This window comes from Raphanus sativus, chromosome 3 (genome assembly GCF_000801105.2).
Source record: "Raphanus sativus cultivar WK10039 chromosome 3, ASM80110v3, whole genome shotgun sequence".
NCBI classification, from domain to species: domain Eukaryota; kingdom Viridiplantae; phylum Streptophyta; class Magnoliopsida; order Brassicales; family Brassicaceae; genus Raphanus; species Raphanus sativus.
The window spans coordinates 25,440,041-25,463,510 of NC_079513.1; the positions used below are offsets into that span (position 1 = coordinate 25,440,041).

A 23,470-nucleotide genomic window follows, 5' to 3' on the forward strand; every position below is an offset into this window, starting at 1 on the left:
AAACCCCACAGTTTCTTTTAGTCTATGAATGCATTCTTGTATTCTCGTGGGTTCTGATCCTCGCTTATATCTTTTAAACTCAAGTGCTATTTTCTTACGCATCTTTATCTTTTGTGTATGTATGTGTCGACACTTCTTTTATAGTGTTCCATTGTGTTCCAGACATGAACTAATCGATTAGAGATTTCATTCTTACTAAGAACCTTTATTACCTTGCAGTTTGGCGTCCCAAACTACATGGTCTGGTATCTTAGATGTTCAGCTGCGCAGCCTTATCTAAATGTCTGGTCTGGTTTCCCTTATGACCTCAGATATGTCTTTTATTTGCACCTTTCTTTTTATTTCCGAGGTTCCTTATCTTATGGAACATATTGGTCTATCTTTAGACTCTATAGCAACTTGATTATGTCTCTTCTAGGACATTAATTTCGTGGTGCTTAAGCTGGTATGACTTAGTCATTCTTTTTCTTTTCTTTTCGGGTCTAATTTGTCTGGCATTCTTTTAGCTAGCTTTGTATGATCTTTCTTTGGACGTCTTAAATCATATTCTCTGGTCCGAGGATCTTGCCAAGACAAGGATGGTTAATACCATTCCATTTCTTTATACTTGTACCAGCTTATTTCTTTCTCCCCCTGATGTTGGATAGTCGGATTTAATCATGCAATCCGTAAACCTGGCCTTAATCTGATCACCCATATTTGGCTCAAGGTTTCTTATAAAATCGTGGGAGAAAGCATTCTCATATCCAACATATATTCCCAATCTTATCTCATCTTTTTATGAGGTTCCATCCTAGACGGCACATATTATTGTGGTGGTCTATACATAATCTCTTAGGATGGTCTATGTCTGGATCATGACCCTTTATCATTCTTAGATGGGAATATCTATGCTCACTTTATATGGCCTGATGCATATTTTTATTACATGTAAATCCATGTGTTCCCAAGCATTAGCTAGTGATCTTTGTATCACAAAGAATTCGGCCAAGTTCTATCATGGTCATAGACCATGTCACTCGGATTTTTAGTGTTGTTCATGGACCACGGGAGTGTCATTTCTCCCCCTCATGAGCATGCTATAAATATTTTAGATGCTTGGAACATTATAGCCTATTGAGTTTCCCTTGTGTACATGTTACACAACGTGAGATTCTATGGGATAACTCTTTTGTGCCTTTTTCGATATCAATCTTTGCATCAATTTTAAAGACCTGGATGGCTAGTCCAGTCATGCCATAAAGTGTATAAAATTTTGTGGTCAACCTATCTGGTTACCTAGGCCTTTTGCCTTTATCATACTGATCTTTTAGCATAGTTTAGATCAGTTGGGAGTACAGTCTCGACCATTTTTATGCCTTGGGCGATTTTTACTTTCTTTATAATCTTAAGGAATTTATATTTCTTTTGCCCATTGGTTCAATGCGGAAACCATTTATTTTTAAATCTTTATAACTCAATGGGTCTTTTATTAGGTGTATATAATGCCTTGGCCGAGTGACTATACTCTTATTTATAAACTCATATATACTCTTATCCATATCATAGAGTTTTGATGTCGAGATTTTTTTCAAGGCATCTGAAGTCTCATAATCCATCTGATCATTTTCTTTTTCATGAGTTTCATACTCTATTTGATCAGTATGGTCATGATCCATGTCATCTTCACCATCTCGGTAAGCCATGTTGGCTTCCGGATTTTTCTTCAAACTCTCTATGTAAAGCTCATACAAGTGCTTTGGAGTTTGGCAATTATTTGCCCAGTGATTACCCATACCACATTTGTGACACAAATAAGATTTTATTTAAGGTTTAAAAGACACACTTCAACCTCGACCACGGCTAAAGCCGGGTGTGGTACTGCGGCCTCGTCCTCGCCCATGTGTCTTAAATGTGTCACGACCTCGTCCATAACCTTTCCCACGGCTAGGGCCGGAATGGTTGTTGTGCTGGACGAGATTACTTTCTTTCTTATGCTCCAAAGTCAGCCTAGAAATGTCGGGTAATGATTTTGTACCAAGAGGTCTCATCTCACTGTTTCTCATTAATAACTCATTATTGGTCTCAGCCAATAGTAAACAGGAGATCAAATCAGTATAGGTGGTGAAACCTCTTTCTCTATACTGCTGTTGCAGTAACACATTAGAGAAAGTCTTGTTCAGTTACTTCTTCACCACATTGTTTCAACATTGAAACTATCTTAAACAGAACCGAGTTGTATTCATCCACAGACTTATAGTATTGATATCTCAGGTTCTTCCACTCAAATTTTATCCTTTGGTAATAGCACCGTTTTATGGTGATCATATCTCTGCTGTAAGGCTGTCCAAAGTTCTAGTGGATTTTCTTTACTGGGGTACTGATTTCTTTAGACTCTCATTTAGATGGTGGCTAATAACTAATATTGCCATGTATCAATCTTTCTCGTTTGGCAATATCGCCTTCTGTGATTCATTCACCAAGTCCTTTTGACTTTAGGATAACCTCGGTATCCAGTGCCCATTTTAAATGATTATCTCTTTAGAGATTTAGGACAGCATAATCCAAGTTGATTTTCTACATCTCATATTATATATCACTTAATCTTTATAAGAAAATCAATCATATAAATCGTGTGATCAAACAAACAATCGAGTTAATGCTTTCCTAATAAACAAGTCACACGGCTTAGATATATGTCTAAAATATAAAGTTTTTCCTTTTATAGAACGTTTCTGAAAATATAAATTTTCTGAAAATAGAAAGTTTCCCTTTATAGTAAGTTTCTAAAAATAGAAAGTTTCATTTTATAGTAAGTTTCTAAAAATAGAAAGTTTCCTTTTATAGTAAGTTTCTAAAAATAGAAAGTTTCCTTTTTATAGTAAATTTCTAAAAATATAAAGTTTCATTTTCTAGAAATATTCTGAAAATATAAAGTTTTTTTTTATAGTAAGTTTCTAGGGTTTATAAGAAATCGATCATAATTATGTTTTAGGAGATGATCAATTTCAAAGTTTAAAATCGATTTGATCATTCAGATCAATGATGTTTTCGAGATTCAGCAAGCCATTGAGGCTGTGATTTTAATTGATTAACAATCTCATATCGAACTTTAGGTTTAAGAGCTCCGATTTACTCATAGATGGGTTTGGACTTATTAATCTAGGTTGTTAGGGATTTTGCAAGATTTTAATTGTCATAACCTTTAACATCAAACCAAATTCGATTGTTTGTGTTCTCTTTTAGAGTTTCAGACAGTTTACCTTTGTTTAGAGAAGATCTGAAACCGGACCACCAAGAGAAAGAGAGATCGTAGATGGATTAGGGTTTTGACGGCGCAGCTTAAAACGGAAGGTGAGCGCGCGTCTGAAATCGGATTGATGTGACGTTTGCGGCACTGGATTCTTCTCGTCGAGAGCTTCAAATTGATAGGTTGATCGTCATCTGAGTCCTTACGGTTAGAGAGATATGACAGTTTGAAGTTGTAGCCGAAATTAGGGTTTTAGGTCACTTGACGGCGCGTCTTAGAATAGCGATTGAGAGCGCGTCCGACGTCAGATAGAGTCGAGGTCGACGGCGTTGGATTCGTCTCGTCAAGAGCTTCAATTTGGTATGTGGCTCGTCGTCTGGATCCTTACGGTTGAAGAGAACGAGCTGTTTGAAGTGGCGCCGTCAATTAGAGTTTTTGAGGTAGCTCGGGATTTCAGAGTTTCGTGCTGATAACGTGTTGTGAAAGTGTGTTTTATTATTGAATCAAAGTGTTCCTTATATAGGAAATACATGGCGACATGGGCCTAAATACAATGGGCCATAAACGGGGCAAGATTACAAGTAAATATCTAATGGGCTGGACATCCATAAACATAATATTTATAACACTATGATAAAATTAAATGTTGGTTGTTTTGTTTTTGACTGAGACGAAAATTAAATGTTGGTTGTTTCATGTCATTTCTGCCTTTGAGTTTGTCCCTCTTGAATCCGATTGTTTTTTACAAATTAAATGTGAAAATAACTCAAGAGTATAAAGAAATCATAAATTTTTACATTCATTAAAAAAAATCATAAATATGATCGTGTTTGTTATATCTACATTTATTGTGATGTCGATTATAAGAAGTCTTGCTCACCAAGATTTACTTGTACTTGGTCTCCAAGCTAAACCCTCTCATTGTATCACTATATAAGGAGTACATTATTCATGGAATAAGACACACCAATTCCTCTCTTCTCTTCTCTTCTATTATTTACTTAAAACACTTTATCAGCACGAAGTTCTAGGAAGCCAATAGGTATAAATTTTTTTGTACAGTTTTATTTTATTTTTATTCCTTCTTTAAATCATGTTTATTATCAATTCATGGTTTGTAAGAATGGTTTCATACACAGTATGAGCTTAGAAGCTTTAGTCGGCAATTTTGATCTATCCTTGTTCCAAGGAAAATCTTTTGATTTAAAGAGATCTTGTCGATGTTTATAAGCTAATGCCAGTATGTGTTTAACCATATGTGATGTTTATATTTATTGTCATCATGTTAACATACACGTTTATAGTTTATTGTTTTCATTCGTTTAGACTAGACCAAAATTAATATTATTTGCACACCAATACCTACGAGTTGGGATTGTGAGCAAATAATTTGGGATTGTGAGCCACTGCAATATATGAGTGTGTTTAATGTCCCACTAAATATGATGAAACGAAAGGAAGCTGGCCTTTTTCTCCGTTCCTCGCTTCGTTTTGTTTATTATTATTTTGAATATTGTCCATAATTTATTAAATGGCTGCATCACATACGTAAGATAATATTGTTTGACTTAATTACACTGCAATAACTTGAGAATATATTATTTGCATCAAATTTTGAATCAATATTCCTTTACATGACTTGTAAAATCGTGAATGCATTAATCATAGAATATTGATATTGCCTTATTATTTTATTTTATTTTCTCTTTTATTCTATTTAAGAAATTTGATTATTATTTTATTGTTTCAGTGAACTATGTCAAAGTTTACTAGTCTTGAATTTGAAGTTCTTGATATCACTGGAAACAATTACTTGGCTTGGGCATTAGATGCCGAATTTTCCCTTAGTGCAAAGGGACTTGAAGCTACAATCCTAGAAGGAAATAAAGCTGAAAGCCAAGATAAAGCAAAAGCTATGATACTCCTTCGTCGTCACCTCCATGTAGATCTCAAGAATGAGTACTTGACGGTGAAAGATCCGCAAATCCTTTGGAACAACTTAAAGGAAATGTATGACCACCAGAAAACTGTGATTTTACCTAAAGCTCGGTATGAATGGACACATCTGAGGTTACAAGACTTTAAGTCTGTAAGTGAGTACAACTCAGCCTTGTTCAAAATTACCTCCAAATTAGAGTTATGTGGAGAGAAAATCACGGAAGCTGATAAGTTAGAGAAGACATTCTCTACTTTTCATGCAAATAATCTTGTCCTGCAGACACAATACCGTGAAAAGGGATTCCAGAAGTATTCCCAACTTATATCTTGTCTCCTTGTGGCTGAGCAAAACAATGAGCTTTTGATGAAAAATCATGGACTACGTCCAACTGGTTCTGCTCCATTCCCTGAAGCGAATGTGACTGAACAGAACAACACGGGCCGCAGAAATGGCTACACTCGTGGTCGCGGTCGTGGTCGTGGACATGGTCGTGGAGATACACGTGGACGTGGATATGGTCAAATTCGAGTCCGAGGAGTTTCTTTTAAGAACTCTAACTCTCACCAGAAGTGGGAAAACAAGGATGGTAACAAACAAGCAACTGAATGCTACCGATGTGGAAGTAAAGACCATTGGGCTCGTACGTGCCGTACACCAAAGCATCTTGTTGACCTGTATCAAAAATCAGTGAAACAAACTCTCCTGTGGTGGATGCTACTACATTCAGGTTCCTTATCAGTCTGGCGGTAAAGGAAGGACTTGATTTACGCTTAATGGATGTAGTCACAGCTTACTTATATGGCCCACTGGATACTGATATTTACATAAAAGTCCCTGAAGGATTTAAACTGCCTGAAGCAGAAAATTATAATTCTCGAGAAAGTTATAGCATAAAGTTAAATCGATCTCTTTATGGACTGAAACAGTCAGGACGTATGTGGTATAATCGTCTAAGTGAGTATTTGTTGAAAGAAGGCTATAAAAACGATCCTATCAGTCCATGCATCTTTATAAAGAGATTTGAAAAAGGATACGTTATCATTGCAGTGTATGTTGATGATTTGAACATCATTGGAACTCCTGAAGAGATCTCACATACAATGGAATACTTGAAGAAAGAATTTGAGATGAAGGATCTAGGAAAAACAAGATTTTGTTTGGGGCTACAAATTGAGCACCTCAAAAATGGAATCTTAGTGCATCAAGAAACTTACACAGAAAAGGTGGCTAAACGATTTTCTATGGATCAAGCACATCCTTTGAGTAGTCCAATGGTTGTAAGATCACTCGATGTGAATAAAGATCCCTTCCGCCCTAGAGAAAAGGATGAAGAAGTTCTTGGTCCTGAAGTACCATACTTAAATGCAATAGGGGCATTAATGTACCTTGCTAGTCATACAAGACCTGATATACCATTTGCAGTGAATCTATTGGCAAGGTTTAGTTCATGCCCAACTCGTAGGCATTGGAATGGGATAAAACATATACTTCGTTACCTTCAAGGTACGAAAGACATGGGTATATTCTTTCCTAATCCATCAACAGAAGATTTGATTGGTTTTGCAGATGCTGGGTACATGTCTGATCCCCACAATGCTAGATCACAAACAGGATATGTGTTTACTTGTGGTGGAACTGCTATCTCTTGGCGTTCGATGAAGCAAACCATTGCAGCTACTTCTTCCAATCATGCAGAGATTTTAGCCATTCACGAAGCTAGTCGCGAGTGTGTATGGTTAAGATCAGTCATTCAACATATACGAGAAGATTGTGGTCTATCTACGGGGAAAGAAGACCCTACAGTCATGTATGAGGACAATGCTGCATGTATCGCTCAACTCAAAGATAGATACATCAAAGGAGACAGGACAAAGCACATTCTACCGAAATTCTTTTTCACTCATGATCTGCAGAAGAATGGTGATGTTCGTGTTGTTCAAGTTCGTTCAAGCGACAATCTGGCTGACTTATTCACCAAGGCGTTACCCACTGCTACGTTCAAGAAGTTGGTTCATCTTATCGGATTACGTCGTCTCAAGGATCTTGACGTCTGTACACATGAGGGGAAGTAATTGCGCGCTGCACTCTTTTTCTCTTAACCATGGTTTTTTCCATTGGGTTTTTCTGGTGAGGTTTTTAATGAGGCAGCATCTTACGCGCATAATAGACATCAAGGGGAAGTGTTATATCTACATTTATTGTGATGTCGATTATAGGAAGTTTTGCTCACCAAGATTTACTTGTACTTGGTCTCCAAGCTAAACCCTCTCATTGTATCACTATATAAGGAGTACATTATTCATGGAATAAGACACACCAATTCCTCTCTTCTCTTCTTTTCTATTCTTTACTTAAAACAGTGTTTAATAATTGGATACTATATTTCTATAGGACCCAATACAGTGGACCCAGCATATATCCCAAAGATCCCTCGAAGTTTTAGAAAGATATTATTCACTCAAAAAATATAATGATTATTCATAGTAAAATATAAATAAATCTGGATAAAGGATTGGTAGTATCTTGCATTTACTTAACACTGGATATACTTTCTTTATAAAAAAGAGACATATATAGTTGATGTTTAGAGACTCTTTTTGTGTGTGGAGAGATATGCAATTTGAGAGTTTAAGCTAAAGAATAAATAATACCACGTTATGTATTTTTATTTTTTTGTTGTTATCAATCATATTATTCTTCAAGTTTATTATAATCTACGATTAAATGGTTGTGATTTAAAAAAAAATAAAAATATTATTTCAAGTGTTTTGCATCAAACAAAGTTATTAAATTCGATAATCCAATAACCAATGTAGGCTGATTTGAAGACCGGTAATCAAGTTTGTAAGGTATTTTCGCATCAAACAAATTAAATTCGACAACCCAATAACTACTACTAAACGTAGGCCCATGTGAAGCCCACTATTCAAGTTTGGAAGGTAAGTAAAAAGGAAGAAAAGCGATTGATTGATTTGGGATCTTAGGGTTTTCTTCTGTGAACTGAATACGACTTGTCCTCCAATCAATGGCGATACCTCCAGGACTCTACTCCGGCACCAGCTCCCTTGCTCTTGTATTTCATCTCTCTCTTCCCGATTCCTTTTTTTTTGTTTTAATTTCTAACTTTGTATTAGGTGATTGATCTGACTTGTCATTGATCAGGTGGCTCGTGCTTCCGCTTTTAGCATGGGTCTCATCTACGGGAGCATGAAGCTCAAAGTCTTGAAGGTTTAATTTCTATCCCGCTTTCGAATTTTGTTCGATGCTGTCTGTCATCAATTTTTTTTAGTGCTTGTATCTGCTTTGAATTGGTGGTGACATGATATTTTGAATTTTGATCAAAGTTTGGTGGTGAGAAAGTAATGTTTTTGTTAACTGTGTTTGAGTCTTTAGTATTCATTATTGTTTTCTCTAGACTTTACATCTAAAGTTGCTAGCTTTTGTGAAATTGTGATTGCGATCTGCGAGTCTCATTTGTAAAACCTTAAAGAATTATTCTTGTTGGTGGTGTTTGATCATCCTGGTTGTAAAGTTTTTTCCAAAGGATTATCGCTTTGGCGGTGGTTTTTTGAACTTGAATATCTCTATTATCTGAAATGTTCTTGAGTCTTACGTTATGCCAAGTACGTACTAACACATTTTTACTTTTTCACCTACAGATGACAAAGAAGCCACTCAAGGTTGAAGCCAATGCTCATCACTAAACCATTGTTTTTTTTTTTACAATAAGAAACCAAACGCTTGGAGGCGGGGATGTCTTCCCGCCCTGGTTAGCAATTTTTTTTTGTCTGCTCATGATTTATCTTTCAGCATGAAAAAAGAACTAATGTACTTTCTAAATCATTAATAAAATATTTTCTCAACTGTCTCAAGAACCGATCTTGTTCCGCAGCCATTTGATCTGTTCACAAGTAATCTGAATAAGAACAAGAGCCTCCCTTGAATCGATGGAATCTATTTTGAGCAATCTTCATTGTCAAATGACAATCCTTACATTTCCTTCGAGTCTTGAAGACACAAAGAGGTGTTTGTTTCCAGAAGGCCGAAGCAGACGGCAAGTTTCTCACTGTGCCAAGAGACGTCAGGGACATAACATAACCAACTAATCTAATCCCTTCAATCACTTCATTCAACTTCGAGTAGATCTCTTTCCTTCCTCCGGTGAGCCGTTCAAGTGAATGGATCTCATGCCAACTCAGTTCATTAAACCGATAAACTGAGCCGTTCAAGTGAATGGATCTCATGCCAGGTAATTTACAGATTCCTTGGTTTCTCGACCTGGCCTTTGCTTTGTTTCTCGTCTTGTGCTCAAGCTTTGATTAATGGGCTTATCATTTCTAGAATATCTCTCTCTCTCTTTCGGCTTATTAGTGGGCCAGAGTAACCCAAAGCCCAAAGAAAGAGCTTACATTTAAGCTTAACCACCATACAATTTCTGGCTTATGACTTTTATTTAAGTTTCGGTTCTACATTTAATGAGCCTGCAAATTCTAGATTTTCTTTTCTGAACAAATTTCTTTACTTTCTATTTTTCTTTTTCACATAGAGAAAAGAGTTTGGCTTTGGGATCTCATTTCAGCTTAGCAGTAGCCATTGCAAATGTACAATCATACAAGCAGAAAATAGACTTACTTGCAGCTAGAATTATCTTTTGTAGATGTTTCTGGTTTTATCCACATTTGGGCAAATAAATTACAGTCACTAACATCTAAACGGTCACTGACAAAGACGTACAACGAACAAAAAAACACATGTTTTAGATCGTCCAGAATCTTCATTGTATCAATCTACAGTTCTCAGCGTCCCTACCAGTCAATATCATCATTTTAAATATTCTTGTAGGGGTCCGTGTGAAATCTACTCATATTCTTAACATCCCTCCGAACAAAGATTTAAACACACACATTACATGAATATAAAGTATATGAATATTCGTCTTTCTGTTTCATATTACAAACACATAATTTAATCTAGTTGGTAATGAATTTGACAGCTTTATAAAAGGGACATGTGGTGGTTGGATTTGATACAAATCACAGATAAACCCACATGGAACAAATAAGTCAAAAATACGTTTCAATGTTTTAAAATAATTGATTTCAAACCTAATCAAAGATACACACAATGTTTCAACCACTGATTCAACATTTCAACGTATTTTTTATCTTCAAAAAAAAAAAAAACAACTGGAAAGACTAGATTGATAAGGTTCCAACAAAATAAAAGGCAGAGATTGTTCGAATCAATCTTAAATGAAAGTTCCAATAATTAAATGTAATCAATCTCAAGTAAATCAAAATACAACATTTTTTCAACAATTGATTTCAAAGAGACATACAAAACAAAAGATTAAAAACCAACAATCCAACATTACAAACATAAACTCAGCTGATGAACTTTCTAACTTAAAAATGCTTTCCCTGAAAAAGAATTTGATGTTTCTTTAAACTCGAAAATGGATTCCAACTAAAGAGGTCCGACTCGGACCGAGCATTGGTCATTTACCACATCCTTAAGATGGCGTCCCACACCGGGGAAACAGAGAAAAGAGCAAACGGGATCACGAACTGAGCAACACCAGTGGCCATGGAAACTGAACCAATGCTCTTGACAGGTGCCGCTTTCGGTGGAGGAGGAAGCTTCTCGACTTTAACAGCGAGCTTCATGCCGCCGTAACAGCCACCCTTTCCGTCGAGAAGATAGTAATGTTTGGTCACGTTGAGAGTGACAATGTCTCTCCCAGCTCCACGCGTCCAGTTTACGAGAGGATGGTCGGCGTTACAGTTTTCGTAGTCGGTCTTGTTTACTTCAAGAATGTTGTGTTGGTTCCTGTCGAACACGAAATCTAACAAAGAGACCACAAAAAAACATGTTCCTGATTAGTTATTAATAGTAAAGAATAAAAAAAACAAGATTTTGATATGGAATCATTGAACCAGCATTGAGACCCATGATTTAAATTTTAGCTAAAGTGGTAATGTAAGATCCAAGATTCCAACTTTTAACTAGTGTGACAAACAAAGGTTAATGTTTTCAGACATGGGTTTACTGTGTCTCATTCAGACAACCTTAACAGTGTGTTCTAAACCAGATCTGGACTAATAAAGAAACATTTATGAAAAAACAAACAAAAGTTGAACTTTTTTTTTTGTAAAAAGGGTTACAAAAGTTGAACTTAAAAGTAAAAAATTTGAAACTTTTTTTGAAAATATTACCAGAATTGAAATGAACCCCATTAAAAAGCAGATCTAGTTTATACAGATCCGAGAGTATAGACAATGTAGAGAAGATATAAAAGGGTGAGAGAGCATACAGAGCCAGTCTCCGAGGTAGAAATGCTTTCCCTGAGCCCAAATGGTATAGTTGATGTTGGGGTTCCAAAACTTGTTCTCGCCGACTGTGTACTTCTTCGCAGTTACTTCAGGCACCGCCACTACAATGGCCAGTACCACTGCCGCAATCAACACCGTGAATCTCGCCATTTTTTTCTCTCTCTCTGTCTAAAACTCTCTCTCTTTCTCTCTCTCTCTCTCTCTCTCTCTCTCTCTCACTCTAGACTTGTGATTTTAAGAGGTGGACTAGTGGGTTTCCATTAGGAGGAGCCCATCCTTTTTCCTTTTTTCAACTGCTGTTGCTGTATAATTAAATTATTTTAAAAATACACGAACCATAAACATTTAATAATAATAAAATCCAAAAATCTTAACCGCGGTTGTTTTTTTAGTGCGGAAGACTTGTGCGCTAGCAACGCTTGGTGCGGCACAAACGCAAACGCAAACGCAAACACTGACACAAGACAATGCCGTGTTTGTTTCGTTGCCGCTGCATTGACGACCGCGTCTAAGAATTAACAAACAAAAAAGAAGAAATTCAAGTGCAGCGTCGTTATACAGTTCCCGCCGGCGACTGCCGCACTCGTTTTTTCCGTGTTTTCATCGTCGCCGTATTTAGCAGCGTCTTAAACTCGTGCGTTGATGTGTAGCTTGCGTCAATTGTTATTGTCTTTTAACTCTTTCTTGTAACCTGTTGCTGACGTGTTTTTTTATTTTTTTTATATTTTCTGACGCACCCGGTAACGCCCCGCGTTCATGAAAAGAACACGCCTAATCTTTATTGCAACGAAGTTGCGAATTTTCTGTGTATCTAGCTTCTCTTTAAAAGTAATTTAAAATGTCGTATTTCATAGTATTGAACGAGTTGAGATGTTAAGAGAGCTTAAAACGTTTACACAGCTTTAAGAAAATTCCGAATTCAGAGATTAAAAAGGAGAGAAAGAAAAAAAATTCAGTAAAGGCTGTTGAGCTGACAAAAGTATTCTTAATTTTAAATCCAGAACATATCAATTCATGTCTAAAGTATTATTATTATATATAATCGTAGAAATTAATGTAATACAACGTTCTTTCAAATTATCAAACACAGGTTTTATACGACGCCGTTTAGACTTTCTCACGAAAGGATGTTTTTTTTTAATACAAAGATAGGGATCAAACGTAGTTGGGCGTTGGTCCTTGGGCCCAACTTTTATGATCCTACATACAGTGATTTCCGAATTCATACACGAAAAAATCTATACATGACGGTGAAGGGTCACGTAAGCCCAATAAATTAGGCCCATTAAAGTGGTCACACGTACACCACAGGTCCACAGCTATATAAGTGTAACCACGTGTCGGAGTATTTTCAAACTTGACTATTTTTGAATGAAACGCAAAGAAACAAAACAAACAGATTTGTTCTCTCCGTTGGTGGTGGTGGTTATGAAATAGAAACATGAGAGCAAGAATCAAAATGTCTGTCTTTTACATCCTGCAGAAACAAAAAAGGTGATTTAAAAAATGATTAATCATTCAATATCTCTTGTATTTCGAATAAATCAAAATGTTATTTCAGTATATACTGATGATGATGATGGCTATTAGGTTCTTGTGTTCAGTGGATTGATTCATGTTCTTAGCTAATTATGATTGTATCTTTTTCAGGTAGATAATCTTCTATAGCCTAAATGTGTAATTAAGAGCAACACCAAAAGGTTAGCGTCCTATTAATTTCCTGAATCACCATTCTTTTTTTTTGTTTTTTTAATTGTTCCTAATAACATCTCTATGATCCTTTGAATCTCTCTATAGCTGATTATCAATGGCTGAGGAGACAGTACGTTGTTTGCCTGATTCACCGGATGTAAACAGATCATGGAGAAGGATTTCCACTAGAAAGCTGAGTTTCTTATACACCGAAGAGACGCTTCTCCCTAACTACCTCAGGTCTCCCACCGGTTCTTGTCACGATGCATGCAAGTACGGTGGAAGACAAGAAGACAAGAAGCCTAGAAGAGTCTTCTCACCTCTCAAAAGGGTCAACAGAAGCTTCTCTGGAACTCTAAGCTTTGTTGATTCACCTCTGAGGAAGAAGAAGAAGAAGGCATTATTAACCAATTCTTTTGGTTCTGATGGTGGATGTGAGGTGAGCAGAGTTTGTGATGTTAAGAAGAAGGCTGTTGTGTCGTCTTTGTCAGATTCTAAGAGGAAGAAGACGGGTTCACAGTCACACTCTTTCAAAAAAACGGTTGTTGTGTCAAGGAGAAGAGCGTTGGAGATGGTTGAGCATGACAAGCGTGTCACCGCTTTGAAGCTGAAGTCTGTTGCTCAGACGGCGGCTATGGCTCTTAGACGCAGTACCGTGAATAGGAAGAAGATTATTAGTGGAGGAACCGAAGCTTCGGAACCAAAGAAAGTAGCTGCGCCTTTGAGAGTTGCTGCAGTGTCTTCGAAACGGTGTTCTCGAAGCTTGAAGAAGACAAAGAAGGAGGGGAATAGCTTGAGTAGTAAGCAAACTCGGAAGATGGTGGATGATGATGATGACAAGTGTAAAGACTTGGTTGAGGAGAAGACTATGTATGTTATTAAGATGAACACAGGGTATGAGACTTTTGCTTCTGATCAGAACCAAAGGTGTGTCATGGATCCGCCTACTGATGATCCAAAGAGTGAAGAGTGTCTACATGAATCTCCTCAAGAAGAGGTAGATGAAGCTAATGATGAATCTCCTCAAGCTATTGAGAATGAGAAGACAACAAGGCAAGTAAAAATCAAACCCCTGTCAACAGAATCCCCTTTAAATGACAAGTCCATGAGACTGATGAGATTTAAAAGAGGAAAGGTCTTGGGCGTTGTTGGATCACAAGACAACAACAGTCCAAGAAAACTCAAGTTCAAGAGAGGAAAAATCGTCGCCGCCGGAGCAGACACATCATCCACAAAAGCCTCAAGTCAGAGAAGTTTAAAGACCAAAGAAACAAACTTCAGAGACGACAAGGAAGAAGAGCAACACAAACCCAAACCTAAACCATTGGAAGTTGTTTTGAAACACCAAGAAGACACAGAGAAGAAGAAGAGTTGTGATTCAAGAGCGTTGTTGTTCAACAATGTGATAGAGGAAACAGCTAACAAGCTCGTGGAGACTCGCAAGAGCAAAGTTAAGGCCTTAGTGGGTGCTTTTGAGTCTGTCATATCTCTCCAAGAAAGAAACTCTTCTCCAGCAACAACAACAACGTAACACACAACAAACATCATTAATTCTTCTCTAAACTAAATATTATTTTTCTTTATTTTATCACCAGTGTTTCTGTATATAAATTGTAAAACATATGTAGAGAGATGTATAAGAGTGTAATAATCAATCACTCGCATAAAACTCTACAGTTTCTGAGAGGTATCCTGTTCAGGATGTGATTGTAATACATAAAAAGATTAAGAAAGGTTATGTTTTAAAGTTTTGTAACTATGGGTACTACACATCTGTGAGTTTACATAAAAACAAGGGACCTGGAAAAGAAAACATTAAAATCCCCCGACAGGCCCCACGCCACGCCGTACTTTAAAAGCCATTGACCATCCCAGATTCTTTATCCGACGTGTCGTATCTTAAGTGGCTATTATCGTTTACTTCTGTCACAGCCTGTCGCAATACCCATTCCAGGACTTAAAATATTATCTTCTTCCTTGAGAGAGAGAGAGAGAGAGAGAGAGAGAGAGAGAGAGAGCTACATGGAATTGGAGTAAACAAAAAAAAAAAGCTTTGAGATTTCTTTCCTCTTTATCAGCGAAGAATCGTTCGTTTGTTTCCTTCCTTCCTTGTTGTTCTGGAATCTGAGTTTTTGTTTTCGGAGTCTTCGAGGTTTCTTCCTCATTCGTTTGCTGCTTCCCATCGAAACTCTCTTCTGGTGGAATCTGAGTTCTAGTTTTGCGGTTTTTTCTGCTGGGATTTGAGCAGAAAGCCAAGTTTGATGTTTTGTTGAAGTATCCACGAGTTTTATTCTGGTAAAGTTCGTTCCTTTACTCCTTTTCTAAGATCTAGAAATGGTTAGCAGAAGATGGTTTCAATCTGAGTTTTTAGCTCTTATAGATCTGAGTTACATTGTAGAGTGTTTATTCTTCAAGGTCTTGGGCTGTTTGTTGTTATTGGTTTGTAGATGATTTAAAAAAGCCTTGAGAATGAACAAGTATTGATTTTTTGTTTGATGACAAGTGAAGTGATGATGGCTAGAGATCAGAACTATTGATTCTGAAACTTCTCTTAGAATCATTTTTTTGGGTGTACAGAGAAAGAGAGAGACTACATAGGAGTGAGAAAGCTGTTCCCTTGAGGCCTTGTTTTTAATTACTTCTTTTGTTTCATTGCTTGTATGTATTGAGTTTAGCCTTGCCCTTGAGAATGGAGTAATATTGAGTTTTATTTGATTAGAAGAAGTAATGGTTTAGAGATCACTGAATGAACAAGTATTGAATCCTCTTCTTTCTCTTAGAGATTACAAAGGAGTGTGCCCTTGAGACTCTTGTGTGGTTGGTTCATTTTCTCTTTAACTGTTTTGGTTTTTTTTTTGTGAGGCCTTGTCTTGAATCATATCATGTATATATATGCACAAACCATTTTGTTAAAACTAGAGAGCTGATGGATCTGTTGTTTTCTTACTATTGCAGTTGGAAGCTCCTCTTTGTGTGATTGAAACGGAGAGAGAGAGAGAATGATTTTACCAAAGCAGTATCGCTGCACACACTCCCCGACCTGCCAGTGCACGAGAGGCCATCTAAGCGAAGACGTGCTGTTACTAGTCTTCCAGCATTTGAACTGGAACCCTAAACTAGTCGCAACACTCTCCTGCGTGTGCAAATGGTTCGACGATTTCGCCAAACGTGTCCTATGGAAAGAGTTCTGCAAGACTCGCGCGCCAAGAATGATGCTTGATCTGCAGTCCAGCGGTAGCCACTGCATCGACGGCAACTGGAGAGCCCTAGGGAAGCTTCTCATCTACTGCTCAGGATGCACACAAGGCGGTCTTTTCAACAGCACCGTTCAAATCCCTGGCCACTTCGTTTACAGAACAAGATTCTCGAGAACATTAGGGAGAAGCCTACTGCCGCCTCAGTGTAGAACTGATGTTCTCTACGTTAGTGATCCGTGCGAGCATCTTGATCAAGGAGAAGAAGGAGACGTGGGTTTGTTCCGTGGGATTTTCAAGTCGTTCCCAACGTCTAGAGTCAGGAAAGTTATCATTAACAAGGCGGTTCCGTTTCATCCCTCTGAGGTTTGTCCGTACTGCAAAGCTAAACTGTGGAGCATGCTCCAAGCTAAGATCATACCCCAGAGTGCTTGCGTTCGTTTGGAAGCTTATGAGGACTGCATTGAGTATTTCGTTTGCCTTAATGGACATTTGGTTGGTATCTGCACTCTGGCTCCTTTGTCTGATTCTGAGGAGGCGGTTCCAAGTGAAGATAGCAATCACACAGAGAAGAAACAAGGTAATCTTACATTTATTATGTAACAAGACATGCTTCTGTGACCTGACAAGAGCAAACATTTGTTCCTTTGTGTGTGTGTGTGTGTGCAGACAATTGCTTGGGTAAAGAGAATGGATTGAAAAGGAGACATTCTTTATTGGGTGGAAGTGAGAATGGTGGACCTTCTCCTCAAAAACGGCTGACCATTTCGAATCAATGTGACATTGATGTGTGAAAAACCGTCTGTAAATTTGTTGTTGTTTTGTGTGATTCTTACTAACTATATTTGCATCCTCAGAGATTCATTCATTTACAGTCAGGTTATGATCAACGGTTACCATAATCTCTGGTTATGATTTTTTTTAACTCGCATTGAGATGAATGTTATCATTGTGTTCTGTCGCAAGCAACTCAAACTCACTAGAAGTTGTGTACTAATGTCTGAAACTTCTTTGGCTTCAAAAGGTGGTGTCTTTTTTTCTTTTTCAGTTGCTCTGTTTTGAGAGAACCTCTTGTTACTGTCTCAGCATCTGCTGTTTCTGACTCGAATCTTTTAATCTTACTGAATATGAGCTTTTGCTGAGGTTTACTGGCCACTGTGTGTGACCTCTGTATCGATCAGAATGCTATCTTCATTCTTGAAATCTCCTATCGATAGCTTCAGCGAGCTCTTTATCTTGCTTGTATTCACACGCTTGACAAGGCTAGCCTAGCACAATAGTTACTTAGGAACATGTCTGCGCATTTATTTATTTAAAGATTAATCTTTTGAGTGATGAAGAGGGAAATTGAATGATTGATTCATCCTGTTTTCATAAAACCACTGTAAAATTTCTTAAAGATTCACTCTAGTCTGCAAATTTGAAATGTTATCTATGATTCCACTGTGTTAAGAATCAGAATTACATTAGAAACCAAATCTCAAGCGACCAAAAAGCCAATGTTGCCGCCACACACACGCACACAAAGAGACTGAAGAAGAGAATGTGAATCTGCCAAAGCTTTGAACTCTACTCGGTCTTCTTTCATAACCGGCGTCCAAAACATAAGCAGACACATTTGTTCTGGTTCAGATCACCTTTAGGCTTCTTCTTCTTCTTCTTCTTTTCTGCTACAAAACATTAGCAGAACAAACATAACATTAGATCCTCTCATACAAATACATTACATTTTGAAAAGATGTAAGAAGATGTCAAAGTCTTTTTTACCTTTTTCAGTAAGCTGAGGTTGAATGAGGACATGCATAGTGGTGACAGCATCTGAGAGATTGGAGACAGGACTCCTGCAGTCTCCAACCGTCTTGTTGTTCTCCAATATTCTACCCGCGCTTATCAGTTTCACATCTTTCACTGTCTTTGGCCCATTCTCCTTCTCTGCTTCAATCATACAACCAAAGCAAAATCATCTAAAAAAATAAAAAATCCATACTGAATGAGATTCACAAACAGAGTAGGTTATTATGTTCTTCATAAGATGAAATCTTTACAATGCAATTCCTAAAGTCTTAAAACTTTTCTGCATAAGATGTAAAACAAAGTAAAGGCACTAAACCTCGAGGCCATTGAGCAACCACAGTTTCTTTCAATGCAGCAACGGTTGTAGCATCTGGAAACGATTTAGGACCGATATCTGAACCATCGTTTAGACGGAACTTAATCTCTAAGTGATCCTTCTTCACCTCTGCCATGTATATATATCTCCAAAGAGCCAATCTCTCCTCTCACCAAATGACTTAACAAGGGCAAGAAAAAGTCTATATACCTCCTTTTGCTTCTTTGCTTTCTGCAAAAGGGAACAATGTTTTTAAGCTTCATTGAAAGCTTAAAGCTGATGGATTTATGAATGATCTTGAATGGCGTAACTGAATATAAAATGCATTTGACTGAAGATATAATCATGAATCATATTTTCTCCACGAAATCAATCAACAACTGAAGTTTACCAATAAAAACACAATCTTTAAACCAACCCCCAAACAAAGACTAGCTATTTGGGTTAATCGATTGAACACGAAACAGAGTCAGAAATGAAGATAAAAGACCTAACTTTCTTACTTGGTGGGATCGCAGCTGATCTAAGTTTGATGATACGAAGACCTCACAACATCACAGACTCGAACAGAGAGAAGAAGAAGAGAGAGAGGGGTACGAGATCTTAGAAGAAGAGTTGATTGATAAATCAATCAATAGAAGCCAAATGTTCCATTCTTCCTCTCTGTCCTTCTCTTCCCATTCTATATACGCCAATGAAAATGCCTCTACCCTTTTTTAACATTCTTTTTTGTTTTTAATTGTTATCAAAGATCCGAAATGCACTGTACATATCATCTCCTTCTTAATTTAATCAAAAAAATTAATATTTTTTTACATGTAAGACCTTTTTTTTAATCACCAACGTCAGCTCAACAACAGATTACATCACAAATCACAGTACATTTCTAAAGCGAAAATCATTAAGTCTAGAGAGATTGTAAAAACCCAAATGATGTAATAAGAAAACGTGGAGAAAATGTGTATATAACTGTTCTTCAATTGTCAAATAACAACTGGCCTTTTTGATCATCATTAGACAAATAACTCACCAAAAGAAAATTTACTAAAGTTCCAATCTTTCTCTAATCATATAAGAGATTCAAGAATCGGATTAATCAAAACCAAAAGAATTATCAAAAAGGGTACCTTCTATTTTACAGAAAGAATGAATCTTTTTAACTTTCACTTATCTCTAGCAGCTTCCCCTTCGCTGCAACAACTTCCTTATGTGTATATATGGTTGGCAAACTAAAAATTTCTGAATCTTTCTTTATATAGTGAGTAAAACCTGCAGTGCTCTGTGTTTTCTTTCTCTCTTCTCTTTTACTTCCTAATACCTTTCTTTCCTCTTGTCTTTTACACCCTGCAGTACCTTCAATATCATCTGAAAAGTTTTCGTTTTTGCTGCTACTCCAAGATGTGACAGTTCTTGATGAAATCATTGGAGCAGTTGACGTATTTTGTCCAGAACGGCCTGAGATGCTCGAAACCAATCTCCAGCCATGGCTTTGACTGCCCATTGTAGTGGATCACTGCAGCTTTCCTTACATTCTCTGTGTTGGTGTTCTTCTGATAGCCTAACCCAAGCATATGCCATGACGGGTCTAATATGTGAACATGACCTTTAAAAGCAATAAGTGCTGGAGGCAAGGTTCCGAGCTTCCACATCGTCAGATTCGACTTCAGATTCTGATCAAAGAGTAGTAGGAGAGTGAGAGATATAATAACTTGAGAGACTCTGGCTAAAGAAATAGATGGAAAGAGTAGACTGTATGCTGCTTTACCTCTCTAAGCCAAGAGTGATACGTTTCTCTGATATCTGTCTTTCTCCAAGCTTGTAGATCGAAGACATTCATACCATATGCCCAAGCGCATTCTTCAGGATCCAAATGCTTTGCAATGAGAGGGTGAGAGAAATTGAAGTAGTTCCTTAAACGCTTTGACATCACCCATTCATCATCACCCCTGCAAGTTTCCACCGCTCCGTTGACCTTACCACCAAGGTCAATATCCCAAAGTGGAGCCAAGTCTCTCTGGACAACTATATCATCGTCTAAGAACACCACCTTGTCCAAGTTCGGGAAAAGCTAAAATTCCAAAACAAAAAAAAAAAGAGAGAGGAAATTAGCATATGAATGAATCACAATTGAAAAATTGAAACAAGGGAGAGATATAAGATTCTTCACCTCCGGTATATATATTCTAAGATGATTGAGCAAAGATATGTATTTGGGACTTCTAGACTGCAGCTTCGAAGCAAACCTTCTGGGAGTTGTTTCGGTGAGGTTTGCACCAGCGACATGATTCCCATGGTAATAGTCCCTGACACCGTTATGGCTTTCCACAGCTTCCAGAACCGGAACATTCTCTCTCGTCAGCCAGTCAAACTGATGAACACCTTTAACCTCCACGATAGCAGGTGCAACGGAGTTGAGAGCGAACCACGAATGCATACCCGCGTAGGTTTTCTTGTCTGTGATGATGTGGAAGACGATTTTCTCCGGTTTCGAAGATGACTGAACAGCGGATGAGACCACAACCGATGCAGCCAGGATATTGTCCGTGGCCAGAATAAAATGGTGGAAAGCGTTGTCTGAGAGAACAGGGAGAAGCTCTGGTGAAGGAAGCTGTCTACGAGCATGAGCGTTGGAGGAGTATTCATCAGTCAGTCTTAGAGAGAGACAGTGAATGCCTTTGGGGATGGAACTCGCTGCAAAGTGCTTGTTCATGAGTTCTGCGAATTTAGATTCTCTAATATCCCGCTCAAACTTCTCCATCTGTTTCAAGACAGACATAAACAAATCACATAAAAAAGACAACATTCCAATTTTGTATAGCTCAGTTTAGAGAGAACAAGAAGTAACAATTAGTATAGGATCACAGACATATTCACAGACTAGAACAACAAAGCGTACCATGGCTCGGAGCACAAGAGCAAATGTTTTTGCATCATAGTGGTTATTCTTCATATCTGAAAGAAGGTGATTAAAAGAATCTGGAAGCTTCAAACCATCTGGAATCTCTTGAGTGCTTACTTCGTTTAGAATATTATAAAAGTCTCTAGCTAGTCTCTGCAACAAAGAGAAAACATGAAGCGGAAAACAAAAAAACTATTATTGAAAAGATACTAAAAAGAAAAAAAAAAAATTAAAGAAAGCATACACTCACCTCTGAATCATCTACTCTACCAAGAAAACGTGGACCTAACCGCCTCCCTAAACAATCTGAAAATAAGAAACTTTAATGAGATCATCTCAAAGGAACTGACTGGGCAGAGTCAGTTGAAACGAGCACCAAGCTCAATCCCATAAAGGAGTATAGAACCAAGATAAGTCAATCAGCAGGACATATAGATAAATGTAAAAGGGAAAATACCCTAAAGAGTCATTCATTTTGGTTCAAAACTAGTAATGCAGAAGAAGAATCTATAGCTCCACATTCAAAAAAAAAAGATGCAAACTTGTGCGTCAGATCCAGCTGCTAAGTAAGATCCTACAAATCATTACACAATCTAATCCAGATCCCAATCAGAACCAAATGCGCAGAGAGATACAGTACTAACAAAAAGAGATGATTTTAAAAAAAAATTACCAATGGAGGAGCAGTTGTTGAGACCTTCGAGGGTAACAAGAGCGGTGAGGATGAAGACAAAGGGCAACAAGAAAGCGAGGATGAGAATGGTGTGGAAGAGAGTTCGGGAAGAGATGTGACGAGTCGTAGCTGCGAGTTTGATCTTCATCAAGTCAGTAAACTCATTACTGCTCGAAATCGTGATGCTTCTCATGCTAGGCGATATCTGAAGCTGCATCCTTTCTCCCTAACCCTACTTCCTCCTGACAATAATCCCAATCCCAACATCAGATCCGATCAGATTCCCACCTCCTCCTCTCCGATCCAAGCACGTCTCTGATTGGTTGCTTGTTGATATTCTTCTTCTTCTTCTTCTGATTCCTTGTGGTCTTCTCGTAGACCGCATTGGGGTTTCCGAGACACCAGTGGATGAGTCTCCAAAATTAGAGATTCCCGCCTTGTTTTTTATCAAATTGAATACGTGAATCGAAACGGGTTTGCCTCAAATTCACGTCTTGAGCAGACGTTCGCGGAGATCGAGATTTCGAAATCAAATAGCAGAGGAGGAGGAAGAAGAAGAGAATAGAAAGAAACGAGAGGGAGGAATATGGAGCTTTTGTTCTCTCTCAGTGATTTTGCCGGTGGATCTAAAACATATTAAAACAAAAACATTTAAAAAAAAAAAAAAAAAAATTCCCCAAAAAAAAATTGTAGTTTATTAAAGAGATCTAAAATTATACTACTACTAATTGAATATTGGTGTCTTGACCTTGAGTTTAGGCCTTGGGGTTTTATAGAGTGCTAAAATTATGCATCCACCTATTTTCATGGCTAAGCCAAGAGTTTTGCTTTTTCATCTTTCTTTTCTTCCTCCTCCTCTTAAATGATTGATATAAAACTAATTATAATCAAAGACATTAATGAAAATTGACAAACCACATAAATAAGACAGACATTTACTCCATCTTTTAAAGGTCTAACATTATATCAACATTAGACGTGTTAATCTTTATTCTATGCTACTTACTTATATAAGATTCCTAATCGTTTACATTATTAAAGCAGAGAAGAAAACCAGAACACAGTAAATTGGCGTTGTCCACATGAAAACTGAGTGAATTACATAATGATGTGATGTTATTTTTCACCTGGTAGGTCCAGTTTCACTTTCACCACATGGACTTTTTCAAATTAATTACAAGAATGACGTACAATTCTCTTTGTCGTTTTCGTTTAACATATTACAAAAAAAAGTAGTTATTTAATTTCATTTATGTGCTCAAAAGTTTTGTTGAATATCATAGACCCAACCGACACATTCCATTAATGACTTTTCAAATCCACAAAAATTGACTCGAACCGGAACCAAACACGAGTTAAAGAAACGAGGGAAGAATATAACAGTTTCCTCGAAAAAAACAGA

At 37.4% G+C, this 23,470-nt stretch overlaps 5 protein-coding genes across 6 annotated transcripts; 2 read left to right on the forward strand and 3 right to left on the reverse strand.

Annotated features, from left to right (window-relative positions):
- Positions 1–10,433: 10,433 nt before the first annotated feature.
- Positions 10,434–11,757, reverse strand: LOC108848078 (early nodulin-like protein 17). Its single transcript, XM_018621488.2, has 2 exons — positions 11,482–11,757; positions 10,434–11,013 (listed from the first exon to the last, which is right to left on the reverse strand). Exons 1-2 carry the CDS (start codon positions 11,648–11,650, stop codon positions 10,670–10,672), a joined length of 513 nt encoding a protein of 170 aa, XP_018476990.1. The 5' UTR covers positions 11,651–11,757; the 3' UTR covers positions 10,434–10,669.
- Positions 11,758–12,865: 1,108 nt separating this feature from the next.
- LOC108845622 (uncharacterized) lies at positions 12,866–14,723 on the forward strand. The gene is made up of 3 exons (XM_018618801.2): positions 12,866–12,994; positions 13,151–13,200; positions 13,298–14,723. The coding sequence occupies exon 3, from the start codon at positions 13,308–13,310 to the stop codon at positions 14,721–14,723; it is 1,416 nt and encodes a 471-aa protein (XP_018474303.1). The 5' UTR covers positions 12,866–12,994; positions 13,151–13,200; positions 13,298–13,307.
- Positions 14,724–15,182: 459 nt separating this feature from the next.
- Positions 15,183–17,348, forward strand: LOC108844606 (EID1-like F-box protein 1). The gene is made up of 3 exons (XM_057005412.1): positions 15,183–15,487; positions 16,148–16,966; positions 17,056–17,348. The coding sequence occupies exons 2-3, from the start codon at positions 16,192–16,194 to the stop codon at positions 17,178–17,180; spliced, it is 900 nt and encodes a 299-aa protein (XP_056861392.1). The 5' UTR covers positions 15,183–15,487; positions 16,148–16,191; the 3' UTR covers positions 17,181–17,348.
- A 406-nt stretch (positions 17,349–17,754) lies between these two features.
- On the reverse strand, positions 17,755–19,213 carry LOC108845864 (membrane-anchored ubiquitin-fold protein 2). Of its 2 annotated transcripts, none has more exons than XM_018619055.2 (4): positions 19,000–19,213; positions 18,497–18,727; positions 18,154–18,318; positions 17,755–18,053 (listed from the first exon to the last, which is right to left on the reverse strand). In XM_018619055.2, the coding sequence occupies exons 2-4, from the start codon at positions 18,630–18,632 to the stop codon at positions 17,971–17,973; spliced, it is 384 nt and encodes a 127-aa protein (XP_018474557.1). In that variant the 5' UTR covers positions 18,633–18,727; positions 19,000–19,213; the 3' UTR covers positions 17,755–17,970. The 2 variants fall into 2 exon arrangements, with proteins under 2 accessions (XP_018474557.1, XP_018474556.1); XM_018619054.2 differs by having other exon boundaries at positions 17,755–18,056; positions 19,000–19,212.
- A 360-nt stretch (positions 19,214–19,573) lies between these two features.
- On the reverse strand, positions 19,574–22,673 carry LOC108847787 (probable galacturonosyltransferase 14). The gene is made up of 6 exons (XM_057005366.1): positions 22,069–22,673; positions 21,646–21,701; positions 21,393–21,548; positions 20,664–21,254; positions 20,262–20,564; positions 19,574–20,166 (listed from the first exon to the last, which is right to left on the reverse strand). The coding sequence occupies exons 1-6, from the start codon at positions 22,283–22,285 to the stop codon at positions 19,885–19,887; spliced, it is 1,605 nt and encodes a 534-aa protein (XP_056861346.1). The 5' UTR covers positions 22,286–22,673; the 3' UTR covers positions 19,574–19,884.
- Between the last annotated feature and the right edge of the window lie 797 nt (positions 22,674–23,470).